The sequence below is a fragment of the Ochotona princeps genome, chromosome 16 (assembly GCF_030435755.1).
Source record: "Ochotona princeps isolate mOchPri1 chromosome 16, mOchPri1.hap1, whole genome shotgun sequence".
In the NCBI taxonomy this organism is placed as follows: domain Eukaryota; kingdom Metazoa; phylum Chordata; class Mammalia; order Lagomorpha; family Ochotonidae; genus Ochotona; species Ochotona princeps.
The window spans coordinates 25,780,312-25,804,901 of NC_080847.1; the positions used below are offsets into that span (position 1 = coordinate 25,780,312).

The 24,590-nt window shown below is 43.4% G+C and overlaps 2 protein-coding genes across 3 annotated transcripts in view; one reads left to right on the forward strand and one right to left on the reverse strand.

The window, feature by feature from the left end:
* Positions 1-1,366: 1,366 nt before the first annotated feature.
* On the reverse strand, positions 1,367-1,576 carry LOC101520168 (large ribosomal subunit protein eL38-like). Its single transcript, XM_036492690.1, is given in 1 exon segment — positions 1,367-1,576. A coding segment is annotated over 1 exon segment (210 nt).
* Positions 1,577-15,626: 14,050 nt separating this feature from the next.
* TOX3 (TOX high mobility group box family member 3) overlaps positions 15,627-24,590 on the forward strand; it is a 110,870-nt gene continuing 101,906 nt past the window's right edge. For both annotated transcript variants that reach the window (XM_004583845.3, XM_058674215.1), the window contains exon 1: positions 15,627-15,724. In XM_004583845.3, coding sequence (XP_004583902.2) covers positions 15,638-15,724 — 87 coding nt within the window. In that variant the 5' untranslated portion in view covers positions 15,627-15,637. The remainder of the gene's footprint in view (positions 15,725-24,590) is intronic.

The following is a 24,590-nucleotide window of genomic DNA, read 5'->3' on the forward strand; positions in this document are numbered from 1 at the left end:
ACGTGTATATATCTATATATATATATATAGATATATATTTAGATATATATACACATATATGTATATACATATACATGTATATATGTATATATGTATATACATATACATATGTGTATGTATATGTATACATATGTATATATATGTATATATATGTGTATATATATATGTGTATATAGATAGATAGATAGAGAGAGAGAGAGAGGTACACATACATATAGGGAATATATTTGGGGGATGCACAGCAGACTCTGAATTCCTATTTCCTCTTCAGAGCAGTAGGATTAGTAGAATCATTGCTCAGCTTGTCCTGTTCTTGAGCAGTGTTTGGAAATCATATAAAGGCCATGAGATTGAAACAAGATGAAATACTAACTTCATTTTCTGCTTCTGAGTTTTCTTGAGGATCTTAGCTCCTTAAGTCCTTGGTGTCTTGATAGTTCTCCAATGCCTTCAAACCACATCTGCCAAATATTTTATCTAGTTTTTATCTAGTTTTATCTAGTTTTTCTATTTGTACTTGGCTGATAGATTGAGCTGGAACAAGCAAGACTTCCCTTTCAGGCTGCAGGATAAATTGTGACATTGGAAAAGCAAGTTCTGAAAGAACATAATGAGAGCAGGTCTCGGGCCTATTGCTTATGGTGCTGTGTAGCACTCTTGCATCCCCTATCTGAGTGTCTGCATTTCAGTCCTGTTTCTGCTGCTGGTTCCAGCTTCCTGCTAATGCAGAGAGGAAGTAGTGGTGACGGCTGGATTGCAGTGTTCCTGCCACCCACATGGGAGACATTGTTCAGATTCTCAGCTCCCAACTTGGACTTGGCCCAGCCCTAGGGCATTAATGAGTGAACCAGCTAGTGGGAACTCTCTCGCTTGCTTGCTCTCTTCCTACCTCTGTAAAAAAAAATTTTTAATTTATGTAAGAAAAGATACTTGCTGTTTATCATGGTAGCTTCTCTTCACTGAGCAACAATACAGAGAGCCTCTAATTTTAGTAATTTTCCAAGTTGGTGAATTAATCAGAGAGGCCTAAACTTATTTGATGAGTGTTGTTATCTACTTGATCTGCCAATGAAAGGGATATGCAAACTATAGAAATCTTCCACCTCTGGAAAAATATTTATGAAGCCAAACCAACTTAAGTATACAACCAATTCAAAGGAATTCGCTTCTTGGTAAGAGAGGCATATATCCAGAGAGCTTTAATTTACGTAGGGGTTCGATTTGATAAGTTTGTTCCATCACTTTGCAATAAAATATTACAAAGTTAATGTTTCTCTGTGCTTATTTTTATGTTCTTGATTTCCAACCCTTTCAAATAATTTTTTAAGTCATTTAAAAATTTTAATGCAGTTCCAATGGCTTCTCTTCATTTCAGCTCCTTCACCGCCAGGCCTGGTGGTCACAGCTTGGGCTTCTCAGGCTACTCCTTTTCCGTGATGACCAACATGCACAGGTGTCTGCTGCAGCATGCTTTGAACTTCACATTGTCCTTATTCTTCTTGATCTTGACAGACTTAATGTCCTTGTACCACACTGTCAGCAGAGAGTCCTTGATCTGCTTGATTTTGCAAGGCATGTCAACAAGAGGGAAACCACTGCCACGAGGAAGCCAGATACTAGTTTTCAAATAATTAAAAAAAATATTTCATTTGGGCACAGCATGATGGCTCCGTAGCTAAATCTTCACATTGCAAGTGCTGGGCTCCCACATTGGGCACCAGTTCATATCTTGGTTGCTCTACGTCCCTTCCAGCTCACTGCTTGTAGCCTGGGAAGGCAGTGGAGGATGGCCCAAAGCTTTGGGTTCTTGCACTTGCATGGGGCACCCTGAAGAAGCTCGTGGCTCCTGGCTTTGGATCAGCTCAGCTCTGACTGCTGTGGCCATTTGGGGAGTGAACCAGTGAACAGGAGATCTTTTTCTCTGTCTGTCTGTCTGTCTGTCTCTCCCTCTCTTTTGTAAGTCTTCCTTTTCAATTAAAATAAATACAATTTTAAAAATATATATGTATACATATCATTTATGTAAATGAAAGAGTGACAGAGGAAGAAGAAAAGACAGAGAGAGTGAGAGATCCTCCATCTGCTGGCTCTTTTTCTAAATGATCACAACTGCCAGATCAGGGCCAAGCTGAAGCCAGGAACAAGAAATTCCATTCAGATCTCCCGTGTGAGTGCAGGAGCCCAAACATTTGTGTCATCTCCCATTGTTTTTCTAGGCACATTAACAGAGAGCTGGATCAGAAGACAAGCAGCTGGAACTGGCTGGCATACCTTGACACACAACGGGTTTATAAGCACAGCTGCCCACCTGAACAGGCAACAAGAAGACAGCCATTGCAAACTAGAGGGAGAAGCCCAAGCATAGACCAAAGCTGGCAATACCGTGATCTGGGGTATCTAGCCTCCAGAGCTGTGGGGGTATATATTTCTGCTGTGAAAGCCACCTTGTCTATGGTCTTTTGTTATGGCCGTGCCAGCTGACTAACCCAGCAAGTTTAAATGGGTTTCACCATTCTCAGTAGCAAAGTCACAGAAAACTTAGAGTCAATTAATCTACAGATAAGGATTTGTGTTAGTTCACATAACCAGAAATCAGGACACAAAGAGCCCCCAAGTTGGTGGATCAGTGGCTCGTGATACCGCCAGGGATCTATGCCTTCTCTATTTTTCCACACCACCATTCTAATCTCAGCAATCAGCTCCACTCGCAGGCTAGAGCCCTTCATGATGATGAGATAACTGTAACATTTCAAGACACAAGTTTGTCCAGAAGGAAAAATCGCTGTATTTTGAAGGTTTGATTTTCAAACGGAAGACACTCTTCTCCCCAGACTTCCCATTACCCTTTTGCACATGTCTAGTGGACCAGCCACACATCAGAGTCAATGACTAAACTCATCACAGGTCATGGATACAGGATGGTCATGAATGAGCTATCTTGGATGACTAGGACTCCATGGCAAATGGCAGCAGCTAAGCAAAGTGCAAATACAGTTAGGAACAAAGAAGGGGGGTCGTTATGGAGCAGGTAACCAACAGTGTCTCCCTGGTTCTTTTTACCAGTGCTTCCTAGACAGCAATTGAATGTACCAGATTCTCACGGAAGATTTTCGCAATTGTTTCACTGAAGTGAATATCATCTTAATATTGATGGATCAATGTAGTTAACACACAAAAACACAAAAACTTGGATTTTTGTAATCTTATCTAATTTTTAAATAACCGTTTGTTGTAAACAGCCATTTTACAGAAGGAGAGACTGAGGTTCAGAAACTTGTGTTAGTTTCCTTAAGAACACACCGTGATTGCTCTCAGAACAGGGGAAAATAATAGGGAGCCATGTCACTGAGCAGTGACGAGCAGGTGAGAGAAACAAAGGGTTAAAGTGGGAGGAATCCCAGTGAGATCCTGAAGACTCTAGCCCTTCCATGAAAAGTCAGAGGGAAGAGTTTGAAATTGTTTAACTGTGATATAAATCTTAACCTGTTGAGTGCTATGAGGGAAAATTTCACAAAGATTGATTAGTCACGGGTCTCCAAAAACAATTCTTAGGTGATTTAATCAAGTTGCTTAGACAGATTAAACTTAATTTGGGATTCATTCATTTAATTTCACCCCAAATTTGCTGAGTATATACCACGTGGGTGGCCTGGTGTGCAGCAGCAGGGATAAGGGGAGTAGTAAGATTAATACAACCACTTTCCTTATGTCAATTGTAGCCAAAGAAACCAGTATTCATCAGGATACTCAGAGCTGAGCACTGTGTCTCATAGTTTGTTCATATGAATTCTGAGATGTGAATGGTTCTCTTGTTCTTGCACCCATGCCAGCTGAGACAGCTGGCTTCCAAGGACACCGCAGCAGAACCAGAGAGATATGGAGAGTAGAAATCAATTCTTCAGTGTTTCAGACGGGAAGTGATATATGGACACGTGTACTCTCAGCTAAAGGCAAGAAAGGTTGAGAAGTGCAGAGTGAGAAGCATGTGAGCATTTAGTAAGCCAGAACTGTCTCTGCCTCAGGATTACAGAATAAACACCTCACATAAAGTTGTGTTTCTTCACTAGGCACTTATAAAATTGTTCAAGCAGTGGTTATGTTAATGTTGTAATAATGACAACCTCTGCTTGAGGAGAAAAAGCATCATATTAACCCTGCTTTCAGATTAGGGGTACAAAAAGATAAAGGATGACAAGCCAACAGTAAGGAAAGGTGACATCTTATTTCTTTGCCCTGCTGGGATGGGGGAGAAAGAAAAGGTCTCAGTCTGCATCGCAGTAATGCTCGGCGCTGCTTTTGGGTCCTTAAGCAAGTCATTTAACCTCTGTGAATGTCCATTCAACATAAGAAAGAAGAATAATGCTTACATACCCAGGGAGACATCATGAGGATTAAAATTTTGCATGTATAAATCTCTCTATATGTATACACACACATACATACTGATAAATGTTTACAGTGCACCAGAACTGGCCTACACTATCAACCCATCATTACACGTTCAACTTTTGGATCAGAACTCCCAGTCACTACAGTCATGTCATCCTTTACAGTTTCTTGCATTGAATCTTCCTCAGTCCCTAGCCTTCAAAACATCTTCATGTTTCTCCACACTCTTTGTCTCCTACCCCTGTTGGAGTCTCAGCATCTGATGTCACCGAGCTCTTCCCTCCAACAATCACTCACTGTTCCAAATGGTTTTACTTGCTGAGAATTATAAGTCTCTAAAAACCCAGCGTGCATCATTGCAAAAACAGTGGTAGCCTCTCCCTCCCAAGCCAGTCCCCTCCAGGAGGGTCAGACATTCTGCTCCAGTCACTTTAGGCTTGGCCATCTAACTGGCTTTTCCCAGCAAAAGTGAGTGAGTGTGATGTGAGCAGAAGCGCTGAGGGCCACACCATGCCTCCATCCTCTTTTTGTCCTGTTCTTCCACACCAACATGGAAGCTTCTGTTTCCAACTATGGCCCTGAAATGTAATGTTCACAAGAGCAGCAGTGTTGGGTAGGAACGGATTAGTGCTGGGTAGAATTAATCCTTTGTAGTGAATGCCCACTAAGATATCAGGAGTTAATTGTTACTGAACAGTAATTATCCAAGATATGCTGAGCACAACTCCAAATCCTCACCCCCCAATGATAACCTCTTGCTTACTGGCGGTGTTGGAAACATCCCTTTTATAGGACATTTTTGTCATTCCTGTTACTCCTTAAAATGAGGACGACTTTCAGAAGCAATTTCCATGAAGATTCCTCTGGTTATCTTAATCTGGAATAATCATTTATTTCTTGAGGAAATACCTCAACATGGTACCATGTCTGCAATCAATTGTTTTAAGTTTACAACAGGAAGCAAATCCTTCTGTTATGACACTGACTACAATACTCATTCCAGCAGTTGTTCCTGATCCATAATTTTGCTTTCCACAGTTTTTGTTACTTGTAGTCAACCATAAAGTCAGTGAAACAAGTCAAAAGTAACACATTCATAAGTGGTAACATTTTGCTCAGCATCGTGTAGCATGATATCGTCTTGGGCCATCCCCTTCCTTCCTCCCCAAGACAGGTGCCATCCTTTGGCCAACATATCCCTGTTGCATGTTCCACCTGCCCATTAGCCATTAGTGCCTGCCTCAGTTACCAGGTTGGCTGCTGGGGTATTTGTAGTCCAGTTACCCTTCTTTTACTTCATAATTAGCCCAAAATGCAAGAGTAGTGATTCTGGCAAGTGGGACAAGACAAAGCCATGAAGTGCTTCCTTTAGCAGAAAGGTGAAAGAGCTTCCTTTAGTAGGAAAAATGTATATACTGAGATCTATTTAAGACCAAATTTTGTGTGTGTGAATTTGTGAAGAGGGAAAAAAAAATCTGTGCTAGTTTTGTTGCTGTACCATCAACTGCAAAAGTTACAGTCACTAAGCATGATCAGTGTTTAGTTACGATGAAAAAGAGAACCCTTACATACTGTTGGTGAGAATGTGAATTAGTACAGCTATTATGGAAAACATATGGAGGGTCCTCAAAAAAAAAAATAGAAATAGAACTACCTTATGATCCAGCAGTCTCATTACTGGACATATACCCAAAGGGAATTGAATCTTTCTGTGCATTAGACATCTGCAGGCCTGTGTTTGCAACAGCACTGTTTACAACAGCCAAGAAACAGAAGCCAGCTCAATGGCCACAAGCAACGACTGGATAAGGAAAATGTGGTACCCATGCACAATGGGATACCATTCAGCCATAAAAAGGGATGAAATCCTATCATTTCTGACAATAAAGATGGAAGTGGAGGTCAATAGGTTAAGTGAATAAGCCACACAAGTACTGCATGTTCTCCCTCATATGAGCAACATGAAAAAGTTGATCTCACAGAAAAGTTGCCAGAAGCTTGAGAGAACAGTGGGGAGGGTAGGATGATGAAAGATTGATTAATAGGTGCTGAGTTGTAATTAAATACAACAAATAAGTTCTGGTGTTCTGCTCCGTAGCATGACTATACATAATGATAATGTACTGTGCATTTCAAAAAAAAAAAAAAAAAAAAAAGCTAAAAAGAGGAAAGGATTTTGACTGCTGTTTCCACAAAGAAATGATAAATATTTAAGAAGGCAGATATGCTTATACTGAATTGAATATTACACGATGTATAGAACTATCAAAACATTACATGGTATTCCATAAATATCTGTATTTGTATCTATCAATTTAAAATGTTAATTGCTTAAGAACAGCGTGCAAAGCATTAAATTTGTGTATCTGCGTACACAGAGGGGAAATACAGTACCTATGGATCTTGGGACTAACGACACTTCAGATAACCATTGGGACACTTGGAGTGTTTTCCCTGTGGATAAAGGTTAGACTGCCGCAGTGTAATATTTTCTGCATGTCTTACACTCTGTAATACAGACAGGGATCACGCTTCCTTCATTTGTAGCTCTTTGGCACCATATCCTAAGACAGGCATAGTAAAGATGGGTTGAAAACTAGAAGACAGGCTCCGGCATGGGTCAGAGGGAATGCTCACGCTCTGCGTTGTCTGTCGCACTGAAGATAGCCCTCTGCAGCCAAAGCGCACAAGCAGGGCTCAGTGGGTGAGATTTCCAGAATAACTCAATCTTCCAGTGGATAACAGCTGACATGTTGCTTTGAAGTGCAGAATGGATTTCTTTACATCACTTAAACCCAAAGGCTTCCAAAAGCCGCTTTGTTGGAGCTCAAGGTTTGCTAGATTTTACAGAATTTCACCAGAATATTGGATCTCTCAGGACTATACTTGCATTGTTCTTGTGGTTTTGAAGAGACCAACATGGGCTTACAGTGACCTCCAGACTTAGGCCTCAGAATCCCAAATAAAGAATGCAAAGAGTGGGAAAGTGTCCTGTGGGATCAGAAAGAAAACAGAAGATGTAGGATAGTCCGTACCCATGGGGTGGCATTTGTACGACAGTCTGCCTGTCTTGTGAACTTGGCTTTATTGCACAGTGCAGAAGATATTTTAAAGAACTCTTTTAAAAATAAGCAATTTCTTTCAGTAAAAACATAATATGCTAAAGATATGGTAGCCATGGACACCTGGGCCAATAAGCAAGCAACGTAGATGGAAAAGATGAACCAAATGTGGTTTTTAATGCAAGATCTAAAAAAATTTTGGATTTTCGTGGAAGTTGCTATGGGTGAACAAGGGGAGATTCCAAGAGGGGAAAGGACAGCAAGAGATAATAACAACAGCCAATGGTAGAATCAACCACATGGGTTAGGAGGGTGTCACTTTTAATCAGCGGTTCCACTTCCGGAGGTGTTCACCAAGAACTGGATCTGAAGATCTTTCAGATCTTTGCAGCATCCTCCATTTCCTGCCTGCTATGGGCTCTGGGGGCGTGCGGAGGAAGGAATGACGGCAGGGCTTCTTCATTGCACAACTCCAGGGGGCGCCATCCACGGCACGTTTATGTAGCAGAAGGAAGTTGTAATCTCCTTTGGCACCACCGTCCACGACAGAGAGGAAACACGATTGTTCCCCCCAAATCAATTCAAAGATCACCCATTAATTATTCTTCAACTTTCAGAGCTGTAGCTCAAAATTTTTTAATATTGTCCTTTTCTTCAACACGTTGTTGACACAGCACAGAATAAGTAGATAAAGCTAAATGATTTCACCTACTCTCTTTAAAAGGCAAAGCTCTTGTGCTAACTAGCCCACTACTTTAAACATGCTTTTTAAAAAGTGCAAATCCTCTAATCTAACTTGTAAAACATTTAATATTTTGGCTATACGGCTTTAATGACCATCCAAAAGTCACAGTGGCTGGACAATGAGAGCTGTCGGACTATTGTGCATTGGCCACAAAGCCATGAGGTGGCTCTTTCTCTCAGGTCAAGAGGTCAACCTCCACAGCATTAATTTTGCTGAGTTTCTTTGTTATAAATCACAAACAAGGTCATTTATTTTCATTTTCTTGTTTCTAATTGCATGCAGCTACTCCTGAGGATGAACTCCAGAAACAGGTGGCTGGAATGCTGGGGAGAAAACTTGAAACCAATCCAGCAAAAGAGGGCATGTCCCACTCTGGCCAAACAGTTTGATGAGTTAGAGATTTAGTCACTGCAGGATATGCACCTGCACTATTACTCGAAAAGCAAACACTCATCTGTTTGGCACGCACAGATCTATGTAAATGAGGGGAGATTGTTTTGCTGCTAGTGCTTGGCGGCTGATGTGTGATCAAATGCAATTGTTTCCCATTTCTTAAGAAACACAATCTTTGCTCGACTCAGCTCTTTTTTTTTCTTTTTGATTTTCTTGTTCTTTGTTTATTAAAAACAACATGCCATTCAAATTGAGCCTAGACACATAGATACTGATCAGAGAAAGAATGTCATGAGAGACTCAACTATGAGAGATATTTATGTGCAATGGTCTAAGAGTTGCCATACAAGAGTTAAATTAATAACTCTCTGAAAGTTTTCACTCCTCAATGCCCCTGTAGCTGTCCCCTAGAGAAGAATAAAATATGGACTGACTGACCCCCGCCCATTTGCCAAGAAAGTACTGGGTCTTCAGCTTTCATTGTTCAGCCCCTGGTCTTTGTGGGCGACTCCACAGGGCTCCTTCTGCTGTAAACTGTCTGGGCTTCCTGGTTTTCAGTTCCATGTAAACCTCCTCCCCCATCACTACTTCTGTCACGCTGGGGGGTGGGAAGGGGAATCTTTTTCACTTGAGCAAAAATGAAAACTACCCAGTATTTGTTTCTGGAGTGTAATTATAAACTTCATTGTACATTCTTCCTGGCTTTGATGCTTATCTTGAAGAGTTCAGTGAAAATAAATTGTTTTTATGAAAGCAGAGAAACCATTTGATAAACATGCTGTCTCTGAAAATTGTTCCTGCAAAAGAGGTCATTCTTTCACTTTAGAAGAAAGAGAATATATTTTAGAAAACAAGCAAGACAACAGTCTAGGATTTCTGAGAATATAAAAATTTTTTTTAAGGCAGGGTGTAAATATACTGAAAATTGCACACTTCCCAATTGTGTTGAGTGTATCGGTTTCCAAAATAGCTTTACTGAAGAGCTACTTAGGTCACAAGCAAAATACTTGTGGCATTACATATTTCTGAGAATGAATTCTCAGCTTAGCCCTTTTTTTGCTCCAGGGTTTTGGGGTTACTATTCCATAATTACTATATCTCTGTCACAACCTGTGGGTATATATAGTCTTAGTAAAAGTCATAGTCCACTATGATTAGGTCTCTAGAGCTCTCCATATGCCTGGTAATGCAGACACAATACAGCCAAAATTGGTCATAGCAATACGAGAAGCAATCTAATAGACACAACCGAATATCTCCATAGTATCATGGAAGAAAGAAATGTTTGTGCATTTCTTTTTTTTATTTGCTCATGTTTCTGAATTTTGGGCCAAAGTAAAAGGATCAAAATAGTTCATAGACCTGAAAAATTCTGGATTCATGAAAAACTGAAACTGTGTTTATGCCTGAGAATTTGTTCACAGGATGATTTTTTCACATGATGACCTGCTCTTTCCTGGGGATAAGTTTGAATCCCCAGGTCAGAGCTCTTCCTCTACACCAAGTGGATGTTCACTATTTTGAGAGCTGTGGTGGGGCCTGACTTGGTTTTATTTGCACATGGTTAAGACTATGCATGTGGAATACTACTCAGCTATTAAAAAACACAAAATGCAGTTCTTTGTGGCCAAATGGGCCAAACTGGAAACCATAATGCTAAGGGAAATGAGCCAATCCCAAAAGGTCAGATACCACATGTTTGTGTTAATTTAAGAGGATATGATGTTATGTAAAACATGTTATTTTATGTATATTATGTTATATGTTGTATATAAACTAAAACTGAATTGACAAAAAAAAAGACTATGCATGTGAATTGCTGATACTCAGACATGAAATGATCTTAACAGTCATGAAGATGAGCTATACACAATCAAACGTCCAGGCTGGATAGGAATGCTATGCTTTCTGACACGAAGTCAAATCCAAAGAGGAATTCGAGTATAAGACATGTCACCAATATAATACATTAGCTGTTACTATGGGGATAGATGAGAAGAAATTTGAGTAGCTATGGTCTTGTTAATTTCCATTTGGAGCTGCTGTTAATTTGGCTACATTACATATTGCAAACAAAGATCATAATATTTGGATAGGACTTTTCATCACCAAAACTCAAGAGAATTAAGCCATCTATAATAGTTTAATCATATCCTCATTTCCTTTGGGTAAGCTGAATACAGAGGGGTTAAATTACTTTCACAGCTTCTTAACAGTGGGGATACTAGTAAGATTTTTTTGGTTGTAAAACTGAGCAGGTTTAGATTTCCTTCAGTCCTCACAGGAACTTTCTTGACCAGGCAGAGAAATAGAATTTTCAGAGTCCTGTCAGGATGTCATTCTCACATTATGCCAAGTTAGTCAATTCTCCCCTTAATCCCTTTTGCTTACATTTCTTAGATGTCGCCCACTATTCCATTGGTAATATCAAGCTGGTAGCACAGACAGTGTGGACTCAGAGCATATAAAAGTTCTTACAGGAATTTTCTCATGTCCAGAAGTTATATTTTTGCTGAACAACTGGTTTCTTCTGCTGCCTTCTAAATCAAAAACTGTTAGTATTGTTCCACATAAATGGAAAGCATATTTAAGATATGTTCTTGGAGAAGTTTCTGTAAATTCAAGACCAGCCCAGTATAAAGGAAACCTCTGTTTACGGTGTTTCCAAAACAAGACTGCTGAAACTTAAAACAAAAGGGACGCCCTTACAATGACAAACAGTGGGACAGTTAAAATCACATTCCATTTTTAAAAAGCATGCTTCTAAATTTTTTAATGGGTAGGCTTCAAATCTACTAGAACTGTGTTTTAAATTAAAAAAAAATTTTTTTATTAATTACACTGCATTATGTGACACTTAAAATTAGGAAGCATTCAGGATTCAACGAAGAGTTTCATCAGGTCAATTCTAAATGAAACAACATTTAGACATACACAAGGGGTGTAAAAAAAACAAGATGAAAATGGCCTATGTCCTTGCTTGAGGTAGATGTTTCTTATCCAAACAACATCCTTTTTTCCCAAATCGCACCTTAATCAGGTTCCTTGAAAATAGTAGCCCACTATTTTTAAGCATTCTGTCTTCTTTCCCTTTCTTTTTCCCTTTCTTTTCCCTTTCTTTTTTCCCATTTTCTTTCTAAATTTCTTTTCTTTTTATCCCCTAAATTTCTATTTATTTGAAAGACACAGAGAGAAGCATGGAGATTTCCCATTTGTTTTTAAGATTTATTCATTCACTAGAAAGGCAGAGTCAGAGAAAGAGAGAATTCTTCTACCTGATGGAGGGGCTAGGAGCTTCATCTGGCTCTTCCATGTGAGTAGCAAGGGCCTAGGCACTTGGCCTGTCTTCCATTGCTTTTCCTGGGCCATTAACAGGGAGTCGGATTGGGAGTGGAGCAGGTGGGATATGAACTGGCGCTCACGTGGGATGCCAGCTTGCAGCTAGTGGTTTTAACAGTTCAGTCAAGAAACTGGTCCCATGAGATATTCTTCCACCTGCTGGATCTTCACGTGGGACCCAACCAATTGAGACCCGACCTGCTGTCTTCCTGGGTGTGCACTAGCAGGAAGCTGAACGTGGAAGCAGAGCAGTGACCAGATCTTAGGCTCTTGGACAGGGGATGCAAGGCTCCCAGGCAATGTCTCAACTGCTGTTCCAAACAGCAGCTCCTGAACCGCCTTTCTTACATGGATAGCTATTTTTTTTTGCAACCAAATCAGCACCGAGCACAGCCCAAGGTTCTTGGGATACAGCAGTGATGGGCAGTGTGCACTGCCCCTCCCCTCCAACACACACACTGTGGAGTCCATAGCCTGGACCTTCACACTGTGATTCTGTGTATCAGCCGTCACAGTGGAAAGATGGGACTTCCAGGGGACAGGATGGGATAGGTTTGTGGCCAATGGAACCAACAGATACGTTTACTTTGGTGCAATTTTTACAAAAATCCATGCCTTATGATTAAGTCTTCATGTAGTTTATTAGAAATGTGTCTCATAACAAAATTCATGTTTGGATTTCAATTTTTTTTGTGCACTTCAATTTGCTTACCTGTTCCTTCTATGGACTCACTGAAGCAATTTTATCCATGCATGTGTGTGTGTGTGTGTGTGCATGTGTGAACATAGGAGAAAAGTTCTGGTTGAGGACTTCCACATGTGTTTAGCTGGGATTCTCTTTCTCATTCACAAGTGTCTAAAAGAGTGGCTGCCACATGGTAGGGACTTAAACAAAACAAAACAAAACAAACAAACAAACAAAAAACATAAGCTGCTGAATTGCATGGAAGCTCCCCAAGTAACCACTGCTGATTTTTCTCTTTCCAAACGCCTCCACTAGGCATGGCATCACCAGGTTTTGTTCCCCCACCCCCAGTCAAAACCCCACCCCCCAGTCTAAATCACCACTTTTTGCTTGCCTTCCATCCTAAATCATCAGAACACAATGTGGAGTGACACACACTGTTCCCTGCTCAGAGGCATTTGCATCCGGTCAGGGAGGGAAGAGAAAAGGTTTTTCCTAAACAGTGACCAAGAGCTGGGATGGGACTGGAATTCCAGCAGGGAGAAGGTTCTGACTTGTTTCTGGCCTTCTGTTCCCCAGGCTCCACCACAGTACAGGAGCCCACTGGCAGTTGCCACTCTCCCCATTGGAACTTCACGGTGAAACCAATTTGTAGTTCTGATCCCTGAGTCCTGATTACATCTTCAGGTCTAGTCTCTCTGTAACTTTGATTATACTTTCCTTCGTCGTCTGTAATCAAGCTCAGATGGCTCCAGATGCACGACAGAGGACCGAGCAGAAGGGGAGGAATGTGAGCCTGCAAAGCAAAGCCCGGCTTCCCAGGCTTTGAGGGCGGCTCCCTGAAAGAGTTATCTGGGAAGAAACACAGAAACTAATTTCTTTCCTGGTACCCCAGATGAGCAGGCTGCTTCTCTCCTGTGGCCAAATCCTGCACTCTGCGCCACTGCTAAATACTAATCGAGAAACTTAAAAGATGCTCTCTGGCGAGACAACAGGTGGCCACTGCAATCTCCAGCTCTGATTGGTGGAAAGGCCACAGGCGCCCAGTGGCCCCCAAGAAAGGGCCTCCACTTCTGTGTTTCAAGGACTTACTCAATGGGGTGTTGTCCTGATAGTATCTCAGCTCACTGCCAATTTGTGCTACCCGCTGGGCCATTAGGGAGCGCCGCTGGATTGTCAGCGCTAAATGGAGATTCCAGAGTGGAGACCAAAGCGTTTTCGGGAGGGAGGAGTATTGCAGTCAAGTCAGGGACAAAGTAAGCAGTTGTATAGTTTTCTGAATACACACCCCTCTCTCAGGCAGCCTCCTGAAACAGGTTTTGGCTAAGAGAAGGGCAAATACACAAACTGGAACCTACTTGAGGTTTGTCTTATTTCTTGCCTGGTTCCAGAAAAATAATAGTGAGCAAAGGTACACAGACACGCAGAGATGTCTACTTTGGACAGGAGACATGAAAAAGAACCCGGGTAATGTCAGTTTCTTAAAAAGCTAAGGCCCAGGGACTGGCAAAAGCGGGGCTGCTAAACTAAATGGCAGGTGAAAAAGTTCCGAAGTTCTCCCTGCCAGTTCCAGGAGTTCCTGGATAGTTGAGGAGCAGATCTTCTGGCCTCTCCACCGCCTTCTTCCCTTCTCCAAGGCTGAAGGCCAAACTCTCAAATTAACTTCAAGTAATAAAGCCCAGAAAGGAAAAAAAAAAAGCTGCAGCTTAAAGAAAAAGACATAAGGCGGGGGAGTGAGTGAGTTCGGTTTGGGGAAGTTAATTACCCAGAACCTTTCAGAAAGAGAGGGACATTTTCTCCCCCAGAGCAGGGAATGCGCACCCTGATCCAGTTACTCCAATGGGGCTCAGATATAAACAAAATCAAAGAAAATACGGATGCCAGGAAACCTCTAGTTTGCCTACCTGTGCAAGGTCAGGCTCCAACAACACTGCGGGAAAAGACCACAGGTGTACAAGGGGTCCGGGCTCCCGGCTAAGGGCTGGTGCCATTCAGGGGACCAAAGGGAAGAGGGGAAAGGGACCTGGGACAGGCACCCACGAGGGAGGGATGGGGGATGAGGAGAGGAAAGCGCTGGAAAGAGGAACGGAGAGGGAGCGGACGGCGTGGGGATGCTGGGCCCGAGGGAAGCTGGGGTGACTGTGGAGGAGTACGGGGCGCGCGGGGCGCACGGAGCACGGGGCTGGCGGCGAAAGGGGGCCGGTAAACGGCGGCCGAAGGAAGGAGGGGAGAGAGGAGTGCTAGGAGGCAGCGGGGACAAAGAAGACCGGAGAGGGAAGGGGGGCGAGGTGGGAAGAAGAGGGGCCCGGGCGAGGGGGGAGGAGGGTCCGGGTGTGGATGATGGGGAAGAAGAGGGTTGCGCGCGGGACTGGGTGAGCCGAGAGAGCCCGCGCGGGGCAGGGGCCGGGCCGGGCCGGGGAGCGCACCGGCGGGGCGGGCGGCGCGCCAGCTGCCCGCGGTGGGAGGGGCGGAGCGGCGGCGGCGCGGGGAGGGGACCGGCGGCGGCGGCAGGAGGGGGAGAGGAGAGAGAGAGGGAGAGAGGGGAGGGGCCGGGCCCCTTGTCTCCGCGGCTCCTCTCCTCAGTCCGCCCGGGGAGGAGGAGGAGGAGCGGGGCCAGCCGCCGCCGCCACCGCCGCCGCCGCCGTCCCAGCCTCGCCCAGCGCACCTGAACTCGCCGCGCCGCCCCGGGCCCCCGCGCAGCGCCCCGCGCCCAGGGCGCCCGGCCCGTGCGCTGCGTTGCCTCGCTGCCCCCGGCGGGGCGCGTCCCCCCGGGCCGCCTCCCGCTCTCCCGCGGCTCGCGTGGCCGCGCCTTTGTGTGAGGCGGCCGCGGCTCCCGGGCTCCTTGGGCTCCGGTCGCGGCGGCACCCCTCCAGTCCCGAGTTCCGCGCGCCGTCCTCCCCTCGCCAACCCCGCTCCTCCAGGGCGCCCCCGACAGGGCGTCCCCGACGGTGGATCTAGCGGCTGTGAGGAGGCGGACACCCTCCGCCACCCCCGGCGAGCCTCAGCCCCGGCCCCGGCTCCGGCATGGATGTGAGGTTCTACCCCGCGGCAGCCGGGGACCCTGCCGGCCTGGACTTCGCGCAGTGCCTGGGGTACTACGGCTACAGCAAGGTGACTGGGCCGGGTCGGGGCCGGGGGCGGCGGGGAGGGGGTCGTCTCCCCATGCCGGGCGCGCCTCACGCACCAGCTCACCGCCTGCTGCACTTTTCTTTCCCTTCCTCTCCTCCTCTATCCACTGCTTTCCCTTTGCGCCCTCGCCTCTGTCCAACTCTCCCCTCTTCTCTTTCTGCCCCTCCCCGCTCCCCCTTTTTGTCCCTCGGCCGGCGCTGTCCTCTGCCCTCCGCCTTTCCTCCCCCACCACCCCCCGCTCGCCTTGGCCGCCCCGAAGAAGCCAACACCAGCAGCCCAGGGACAGAAAGGGGACTCGAGTGAGACTCTTTGTTGCTGTTATTAGTAGACACGACCGCAGTCCTCCCCCTCTCCCGAGCTGGGGGGGGGGGGCACCCAGAAGGGGCCATGATCTGATCCAGTGTCTCCATCTCCCACCCAAGCCCATCTTATCGCCTCCACCCACACGAGGCTTAGGGAAGGACAGGAACAAACTTTTGAGTGTGTCCTGGACACAAGGGGTGGGGGTGGGACCCGAAGTGGTGGGATCCCTGCAGGTGGCTTTTGCTGACCTGTCGCTGGGACTCTCTGGACCACTTATCGGAGGTGGCCGCCCCTCCGGGTTTAGCGCTAAGTGCTTCTCCTCTTTTCCCTCTCTGGGGGAGAGGTTTAGTTTTGCGTTTCGAGGAGACTGGGGTTGGAGAATTGCACACCACGTCCTGGGGACCCAACAGCACCTCCTCCAGCTGCCCCTGTGCCAACTTTCAGCCGCGAGCGTCTCAGGTGGCCAGCGGTGGCCCTCGGAAGGGACAGCTGGTGTAGCTAGGCAGGACTGCCAGGGCCGCGCGGACCCCGCTCCGTGTCCTTCCTGAAGCCTCCACACCCCCAACCCCACGTCCACCCCAGGGCCAAGCTTTGGCGCAGACATCACCCCGAGGGCGACGTTCAGAAAAGAGCGGGGCTCCGGATGGCCTCTGTCTTTTCAATGTGGTTTTTCTTTTCCTTTCCCCCTGCTCCTCCCTTCTCCCTCCCTTTTCTTTCAAATCCTAGTTTGTTTATGATTGCTTGGATAAGAGAAGAGAAAATAAGGAGCCTGCCGAAAGAAAGGTGCTATACAAAACGAAGGGCTAAATAGCCGGAAGAGGAGGAATTGGGTCGAGTGCAGAGCAGTTTGAGGTGCCGGGTTGCTGAGAGAGGCTCGTGGTCCTTGCCGTTTGTTTATCCTGCGTTCGCAACTCTGGTGCTGAAGTTTGCCAAAGATGATTAGGGTCTCCTTGGCTCGCCCCTGTGCCATCACACGGCCCAGCTCCGCGGCTGGCCTAGAGCAGCCAGCCAACAAGTGTTTGGCCCTGGGCTTTATGCAGGGTATTTTAACCCTTTGCTGGCGGGAGGGGGGCAGTGTGCGTTCTTGCAGAATTCCCGGAGTGATTCTCGGAGAAACGAGGAGAGGCTGATGGCTCTAGCCAGTGAAGGATTAGTTTCTGTCTTCTGATTTTGGATTTACTCAGGTTATTAAACGCTTTAAAAAGTCCCCCATGTATGCTCAGCCAGGGACTTAGGCAGCCTAATTAAGTATGTAGTGTTTCTAGAATCCACCTAATTGTTCCGGTGGGGTATTATTTATCTCCGTACAACTTTGCCCATGTGTGCAAGCCTGGTCTAAACTGGGCATGCTCTTTATTTCTGGAAGCCATTACCTTGCCCAATGTAACTACTTATCTCTCTGATTTAAGATCAGCAACACTCGAATGACACCAAAATAGCAACCTATTGTATAATACAGTCAGTGCAATGCGTGGCAAATCTCTGTTCGCTGGGATCCCAAGGGTACTTCAAGGGGCCAGAGGAAATTGCGGGTGTTTTGTGTGTCTCTTTTTATTTTCTGAGAAAGGCTATTTTGACTCAATTTCAACTCAGAACATTTATTTCAGGGAGGATGTATATAGCTTGAAAACAGACGTTATTTGTTGAGATGGCTTGTTCAACTTCAGGAGTGAAGATTCAAGTTGGTTCGCTATCATATTTTCTTAATGTAGCTATTTGCTTGAAAGAAGTTGCTTTCTTGGTAATTCAGCAGTTCCATCCTCTTATGTGCTGTGTTTTCTTGGCTTGAGAAAGTTAGATCCAACACTTAATACTGGTAGCAAACTGTACCTACCCTCAGGGATACAGGCATTTCCTTCCTTGTAGGGAAAAACATCAACAATCTTTCAACTGATCCACAATAGTGTATTTTTTCCCTCTTAATTTCAGGAGGGAAAAACCCAGTTTTAGTCCCTGTAATTTTTCTTTCTTTTTTTTTTATAGACAGTGTAGTACAGGAGTAGGTATTCACTTTATGAGCATAAGTTACCAAGTGATAATTACAGCTTTATACCATTTAGTTTCACAACTCGCTGGCGTGTCAGAAGTGTCGCTGTGCAGATTTCCATTGAAAATTTAAAACCTAGCATGCCCAAATGTGCAGTTATTTTATTTGGAAATTGCACTAATTACTTACCTCTTCAAACAACTTCTGATCTTTTGGGATGGGAAAAGATGGCTTTCAAAGAAGATATCTTTCTGTCCTGTTTTGTTTTCAAGGCCATCTGGGAAACTTGAGAAGCAACACTGAGCTCCTCCCTGCTATAAGCCTAACAAGGAAAAAGTTGGTGCTGTCTTTAAATTTATTTACAAACCATGATAAATAGGGCTTCATTCATTTCTCCCTTTAGCAGATGAGCAGAGTCCTTTTCACAAATCATATGCAAGTGTATTGTCTTTATGTTCTGTGGGTATATGGATCCTGTTTAAATGTCAGCGTTCGTGAAAGTGTATTCTGTCTATGGAGACTGGATGAAAGAGTTTTGAGGGTTCAAAAGGCATTGCAAGTAGGAGTATAACTTCAAATAAAATATAGCCAGGATCATTAAAATCAGTTAATAATTCATGAATCAGTCACTGATGTATAAACTTAAAGTCATCTCTGTTTTCTAAGGCTAATTTCCATTTTAACTTCAAGCAGAAAACTTACAGGCTGAACCTTGCTTTTTCTGGTGTGACTAATAAGTGAAACTAAGGTCCGTGTGTTAAAAAAAATCAAAAAGATGCTGTTACTCAAGTGAATTGGTGACCCCCTTAACATACTTGGGAATCTTGAATTTTTCTTCCTGTGAGTTCAATTTGTTTTTTTTCCCCACTCAATAGTATGTAGAATATCAATTGGCAGAGTTTTCAGAAGCTCTCCGTCTTCAAAGAAAACATTGTTTTTAAGGTGGGTGGATAATGAACTTGAACTAAACTCTAGTTACTGTCATCAAGTAGTTTTAGGGTTTTCGTTTTCCTTTCAAACTGTGGCTGTTGGCTTCTTATTTATGTCTGTTAATACTATGTTGCTTTTATCCTTCAGTCTGAAACCTGTCTTTCTGATTATTACGTAATTTATTAATCCTTCTCTTTAATTAAGGCATTCTGATGGTATTGCTTTGGCTGCCATATTGGGCCTCTACCATGGCTAGCTTGAAAGACAAGAGAAACTGAAGGGACATTCGTTAGTTGTCCTTTTTTCGGTTTGAATTGAGAACATATGAAGAGGGAAATCTGATGGAAACTCCTCTAGGCTGGGACTGCGCCAGCATGGCAATTAAAATGATTTCATATCTGGGGTCTGGAGTGTAGAGAAGCTGAAAATATTAAGAGCAGATTGAGAGATTTCCATATCTTTCCATAGCAGATCTTCAAACAAGGTATTTAAACTGTTCTGTGAAAAAGAAATACAATTTTTCCAAAGACTTTAGATGAGGGTCATAAACTCAGACATCTGTAGGCACAGTTAACTTACATGAAGATAGAGTGTATGGCCAGGAGAAGAGCATGCCCCAGTTGACGGGGTAGCCTTGTTCAGTATTAGATTGTTGCCATGCCAACATCTGGGCCCAGTATCTGTACATTTTGCTGTTATTTTTTTCCCCAAGAGAACAATAATCTGGTTATTCATGTGAAGTATTATGAATCTTAAATGTTGGTGATCAATTAGCAGATAATTAAAATAATTTAACAGGGCCATCAAAAAGATATTGTTTTTAAGGTGGTTGGAGAATGAACTTGAACTAAACTATATTTGGACTAAACTCTGGTTATTAGCTGTCTGTATGATTCGTCTTCACAACTTTTTGTCTTAGATGCAAGGTTCATATACAGATGACAATCCAAAAGTAATTTTGAGTAAGTCACTTGTGCTTTATGTTAACTGTGTGGATGGTGTTACCTCCATGTCCAAATGTGTGGACAGCTGCATGTGTGGACAAAGCAGTTTGTGATGGCTATAAAGAAGACTGGGCTGATAGCAGGATGGTTGACTTTAGGTGGCTGCTTGCAGTAGTGGGAGGCCCTCACTGCTTTTGATCTTGGCTCCCACATCTATCAAACATTAAGATGCAATCCATATTTTGCATTTAATGTAGTATGGTATGATAGAAACCATGGCTGGGTGGATGTAGTTGCATTATGTATATAATTTGTAGACATCTCGTTACATACTTATTAGACTTTTTTTTTACTGTTTTACTTTTGTGTGCTCTTTTTCTTACATTTTTGTAGACCCTGGAGAAGCTTGCAAAGTTTAGATGTTTGGTCTTATATCATTTAAGGGAGAAAGTGATCTACTAACTAGAAGTCCACAGACTCTTCATTTGGCCACTCCAAACTGTGGAATGTTGGAGAAAATCCTGTGCGTAATGGAGACCAGCATGGAGTTAGCCATAAGATTCAATTGTTTTAGACAATCAATGATTGTATGTGATCACAATACTCAAAAGGGTGATATTTCAAGAACTAATTCCTCCAGATCACAAACTTATCTGGATGCTGAATCCCCTTGAGGATTTATTTTATTTAATCTGTACAGTATTTTTTTTTCTTAAAGTTAGTTATCTGTAAGCATCTTGGCTGATTCCAGCTTTTCTGTAGAATTAATGGCAGCCCTGAAGTTGCGTCCTTGCTTGGTAGCACCTGCTGGGCACTTAGTGGAAATTGGTCTCTTCAGTTCATCTCAGTCTCTTCTAGATTTTCTCCTACTCAGTCCTCTCATGCCTCTCAGGTCCTCAGCAGCTTTGATTTTGCAAATGAGCAACAAATGATGCTCCGAGCTAGTAAGATGAGATGACTGTAACTGAAGAAGTTACAGACCAAGTGTATTTCCTGGTATATAAGATAGAATATGAGCTGGAAAAAAAATTGAGGTCATTTTAGAATGCAGTGCTTCTCAAACTCGACTACACTCAACAGTCTCCTGGAGAGGTAGTCATAATGAAGCCTTCAGGACTTTACTCCCAGAGATTCTGATTCATAGCTTAGCTCTGGTGGGGCCTCCTCCCAGGGATACCTAGGGCATGAGTCCACACATTCAGTAGTATGCTGCAGAAGGTCTTCCATGGTAAGGTAAACAGTTTGCTCTTTGTTAGTTTATCGTTTAGAACACGCTGGGCAGCAGATAACAGGAAATCCAACAAATAGTGGCATAGATCATGAGGACACCTGTTTACTTACAAAGAAGTGTTTAGGTGGGCAGGCTTACACTGTTTTGAATGGTTCAGTCATTCGTTCAAGGAACCCCTCTTAGAGTTCTTTTTATTCTGCCATCCTTAGTGTTTTAACCATTCCCTCATGGTCATAGATCGCCTGTTCTAGCTCTGGGCATTCTATCCTCACATGATTGCATGAGGTGTGATAAGCAAGGTCATGGTGGCAGCAGGAGTGGTAGAAAAAGAGCAATTCCCCCCCTGGACATCTCTTAGAAGGAAGGAAAAACTTTTGCTAAACTTTCTTATTGATCAGAAATAGCTCAGGTGTTTGCACTGGCAACCAGGAAAGAACTGCTATCACGGGCTTGAACCAATTCCATGTCCTCCTGGATGGTTGGGCGTTGGTTCCTGAGCATAGTTAGCTGGCAAAGAAAAAGACGAGTGAAAAGATGTCTCAGTATTTGATTCTGAGTGTGCTGGGAGACTCGAGTGCTTGTTTAGAGGTACACTTTGCCAAAATGAATTTGACCTTTCCACTGGATTGGTATAGGGTTCAAGCAAAAGTGGAAGATCAGGTCCACAGCCGTAATTCAACTGAGATGAAGTATGAGAAGCATCTAAACAAGGGGGTGTGCATTGGACGTCAGAGAAGGAAAGGGGCCCAACAGAACGTCTGGGTAGCTGCGAAAGAGAAGGTGAGATGATTCAGGCTGCCTGAATTGATGTTGGGCAGAACTAAGCCAAAGGAAAGATTAAGATGGTTTGGTCTAGTTCAGTGAAATATTCCCAGAGACAGTTGTGGATCTGAAGAGTATTCAGAGCCGAAGAAGCCCAACTTGTAGTCTTCTTGTGTGCAGTTAGGAATGGCTGGTCATGAATGGTGGGTATATAAAGAGGAAGATAGGAGATACAGATAAACCTGCAGTAATGACAGTTGCCTGGCACTGCTCATTTAAATTCTCAAATAATGAGGAAATACTTTTGGAAATTTTAAATGAATCGTATTACAATATTGACAGTAGGGACTTTTATTCAAGGGTTGATAAGTCTCTAATAGGTTTTATCCACTCCCTTGGAGGTCATTCTATTTTTTGTTGTTTTTGGTTTTGTATCCCTAGTTTGTTTTATACAAATACCACCTTATATATATCCATGCTTGTGTAAAACGCTTCAGCCACTGAGAAATGGCACCTCTATGACTAACGTTCCTTCTTCAATCTTAATTTAATTGTGCTTATCTGTAAAATAATAATGCCACTGTCTTCTTAATTAAGAAGTTCAACATATTGACCAGTATTAAGATGCTATTCTAAATGCAGCTTTGAAGCTGAACACTTCTATTTTAAATGTTTGCAAGTTTAATGTGCTCTTGAGCACATTGACTAAGTTGTTCATGCAGAAGACGATGGTGAAAGTGAATTTTAAAAATTTTATTTTAAACTGATGAAGTGAGGTGGCACCACATTGTGAGACTCTGCAGCAATTATGACAGCTAATTTATGATTAGCAAGGGATTTAACATAGGATAATGAAAGTTCTACTGTTGCTCTTAAACATCTAGGAATAGGAAGTAGAAGTTCAAAATGGTAACCTGGTTAGAAATCTTTTTTTTAATTGTTTATGTGTTTATTTGAAAGGCAGAAAGAGAGAGAGAGAGAGAGAGATCCTCCGTTTGTTCATTCCTCAGATGACCACAATTTACCAATGTTGAGCCAGCCTGAAACCAGGAACCTAGGGCTTTTTCGGGTCTCCCACATGGGTGAAGGGACCCAAGTACCTGGACCATTCTCTGCTACTTTCCCAAGCGTATTGTGAGGAAACTGGATTGGCAATGGAGCAGTGGGATTGAAACCAATGCCCTTATGGGAGACAGCTTTATCTGCTATAACACAATGCGAGCCCCAATGTTTTTAAGTGTGCGTGGTTGGTTGGAAGTTGATGTTTTTGGAGAAAAAGCAAAGAAAATGCTCAGTTTCAAGTCACACCTCATAACTCAACCTCTCCAAGAGGGAGGAAAGTCCTTAACGTTTCCCTGAATAGATTGGGAAAGTCCATGTAAAGTGCTAGCTGAAGGGAGGCTTGATGATTTTCAAGATGTTTGAGGATTTGCATTATCTGTGCTTATTGTTATTCTCTATGGAAGCCAGATTTAGTCTGTGCTCACTTAATGCAGCTATTGTAATTATGCTTTATGCTAGAAATTGGCCTCTTGTTAGGGACTGAGATTAGATATAATAGACTTTCAAGAAACTTGTACTTTGTGGTGCAGGTACTTTTTAAGGTGTGTGAGATATATATATATATATATATAGAGAGAGAGAGAGAGAGAGAGAGAGAGAGCGAGCGGGAGGGAGTATGAGAGCGACCAGTATGATCATCTATGGAGATGAGTCATTGTCTTCCTATGGGGAAGGTATGGTTGATTGACAACAAGTTGTGGAATTACCAGAATGTCTGATAAAGACCCAACCAAGGTTTCGGTTGGCAGTTATTGGTAGAGTGTGTGTGCATGTATATGTTTATGTGTGCAACAAGAAGATCTGTTTAAGATAGTGTCATCTGGGGAATGAGGGAGAGTCTAGGGAAGGCAGGGCAGTGCTATGATTGAATGATAAATTGGATGGTCAGATGGTGTTGGAATGAAAACTAGACAAAAGGCAGTTAACTTTGAAATGAAGACTTAGTGACATATCTTTGAGATTATAGAGAAGAAAGAGAAGGTGACTGAAGATTCATCTAAGAAAGTATGTATTTAGTTGAGTGGGAAACAGTAGAGAGAGAGACAGAGAGAAAGAGAGGGAGAGATAAAAATGCACAAGTGTGGCAAGCCCTAAATATTGACAAGCCCTAAGTCCATCCTTGTCTATATCTCCTACCTCATTGCTTACCAACACTTCGAGCATACTTCCATTGTGTCTGAACCATGCCAGCCTTCATTTCCATCTTTTTTGTAGTTGCTGTTCCTTGGGTCTGAAATCTTCTCCCCAATGATCTCCACTTTCACTTGTCTGGCCTGTTTTCAGCAGTCAAGACTCAGCCCAAATGTCACCTTCAAGTATGGCCTGACCATTGAAACAGATCTTAATATGTAAATACCTTTAAAAAAAATCTATTTTTATTTGAAAGGCAGATTTACAGAAAGAAGGAGAGACAGAAAGATCTTCCATCTGCTGGTTTACTCCGCAAGTGGTCACAACAGCTGGAACTGAGCCTATCCGAAGTCAGGAGCCAGGCGATTCTTTCAGGTCTCCCATTGCGGGTGCAGGGTCCCAAGGCTTTGGATCATCCTCTACTGCTTTCCCAGGCCACAACAGGGAGCTGGATGGGAAGTGGAGCTGCCAGGATATGAACCAGTGCCTATATGGGAT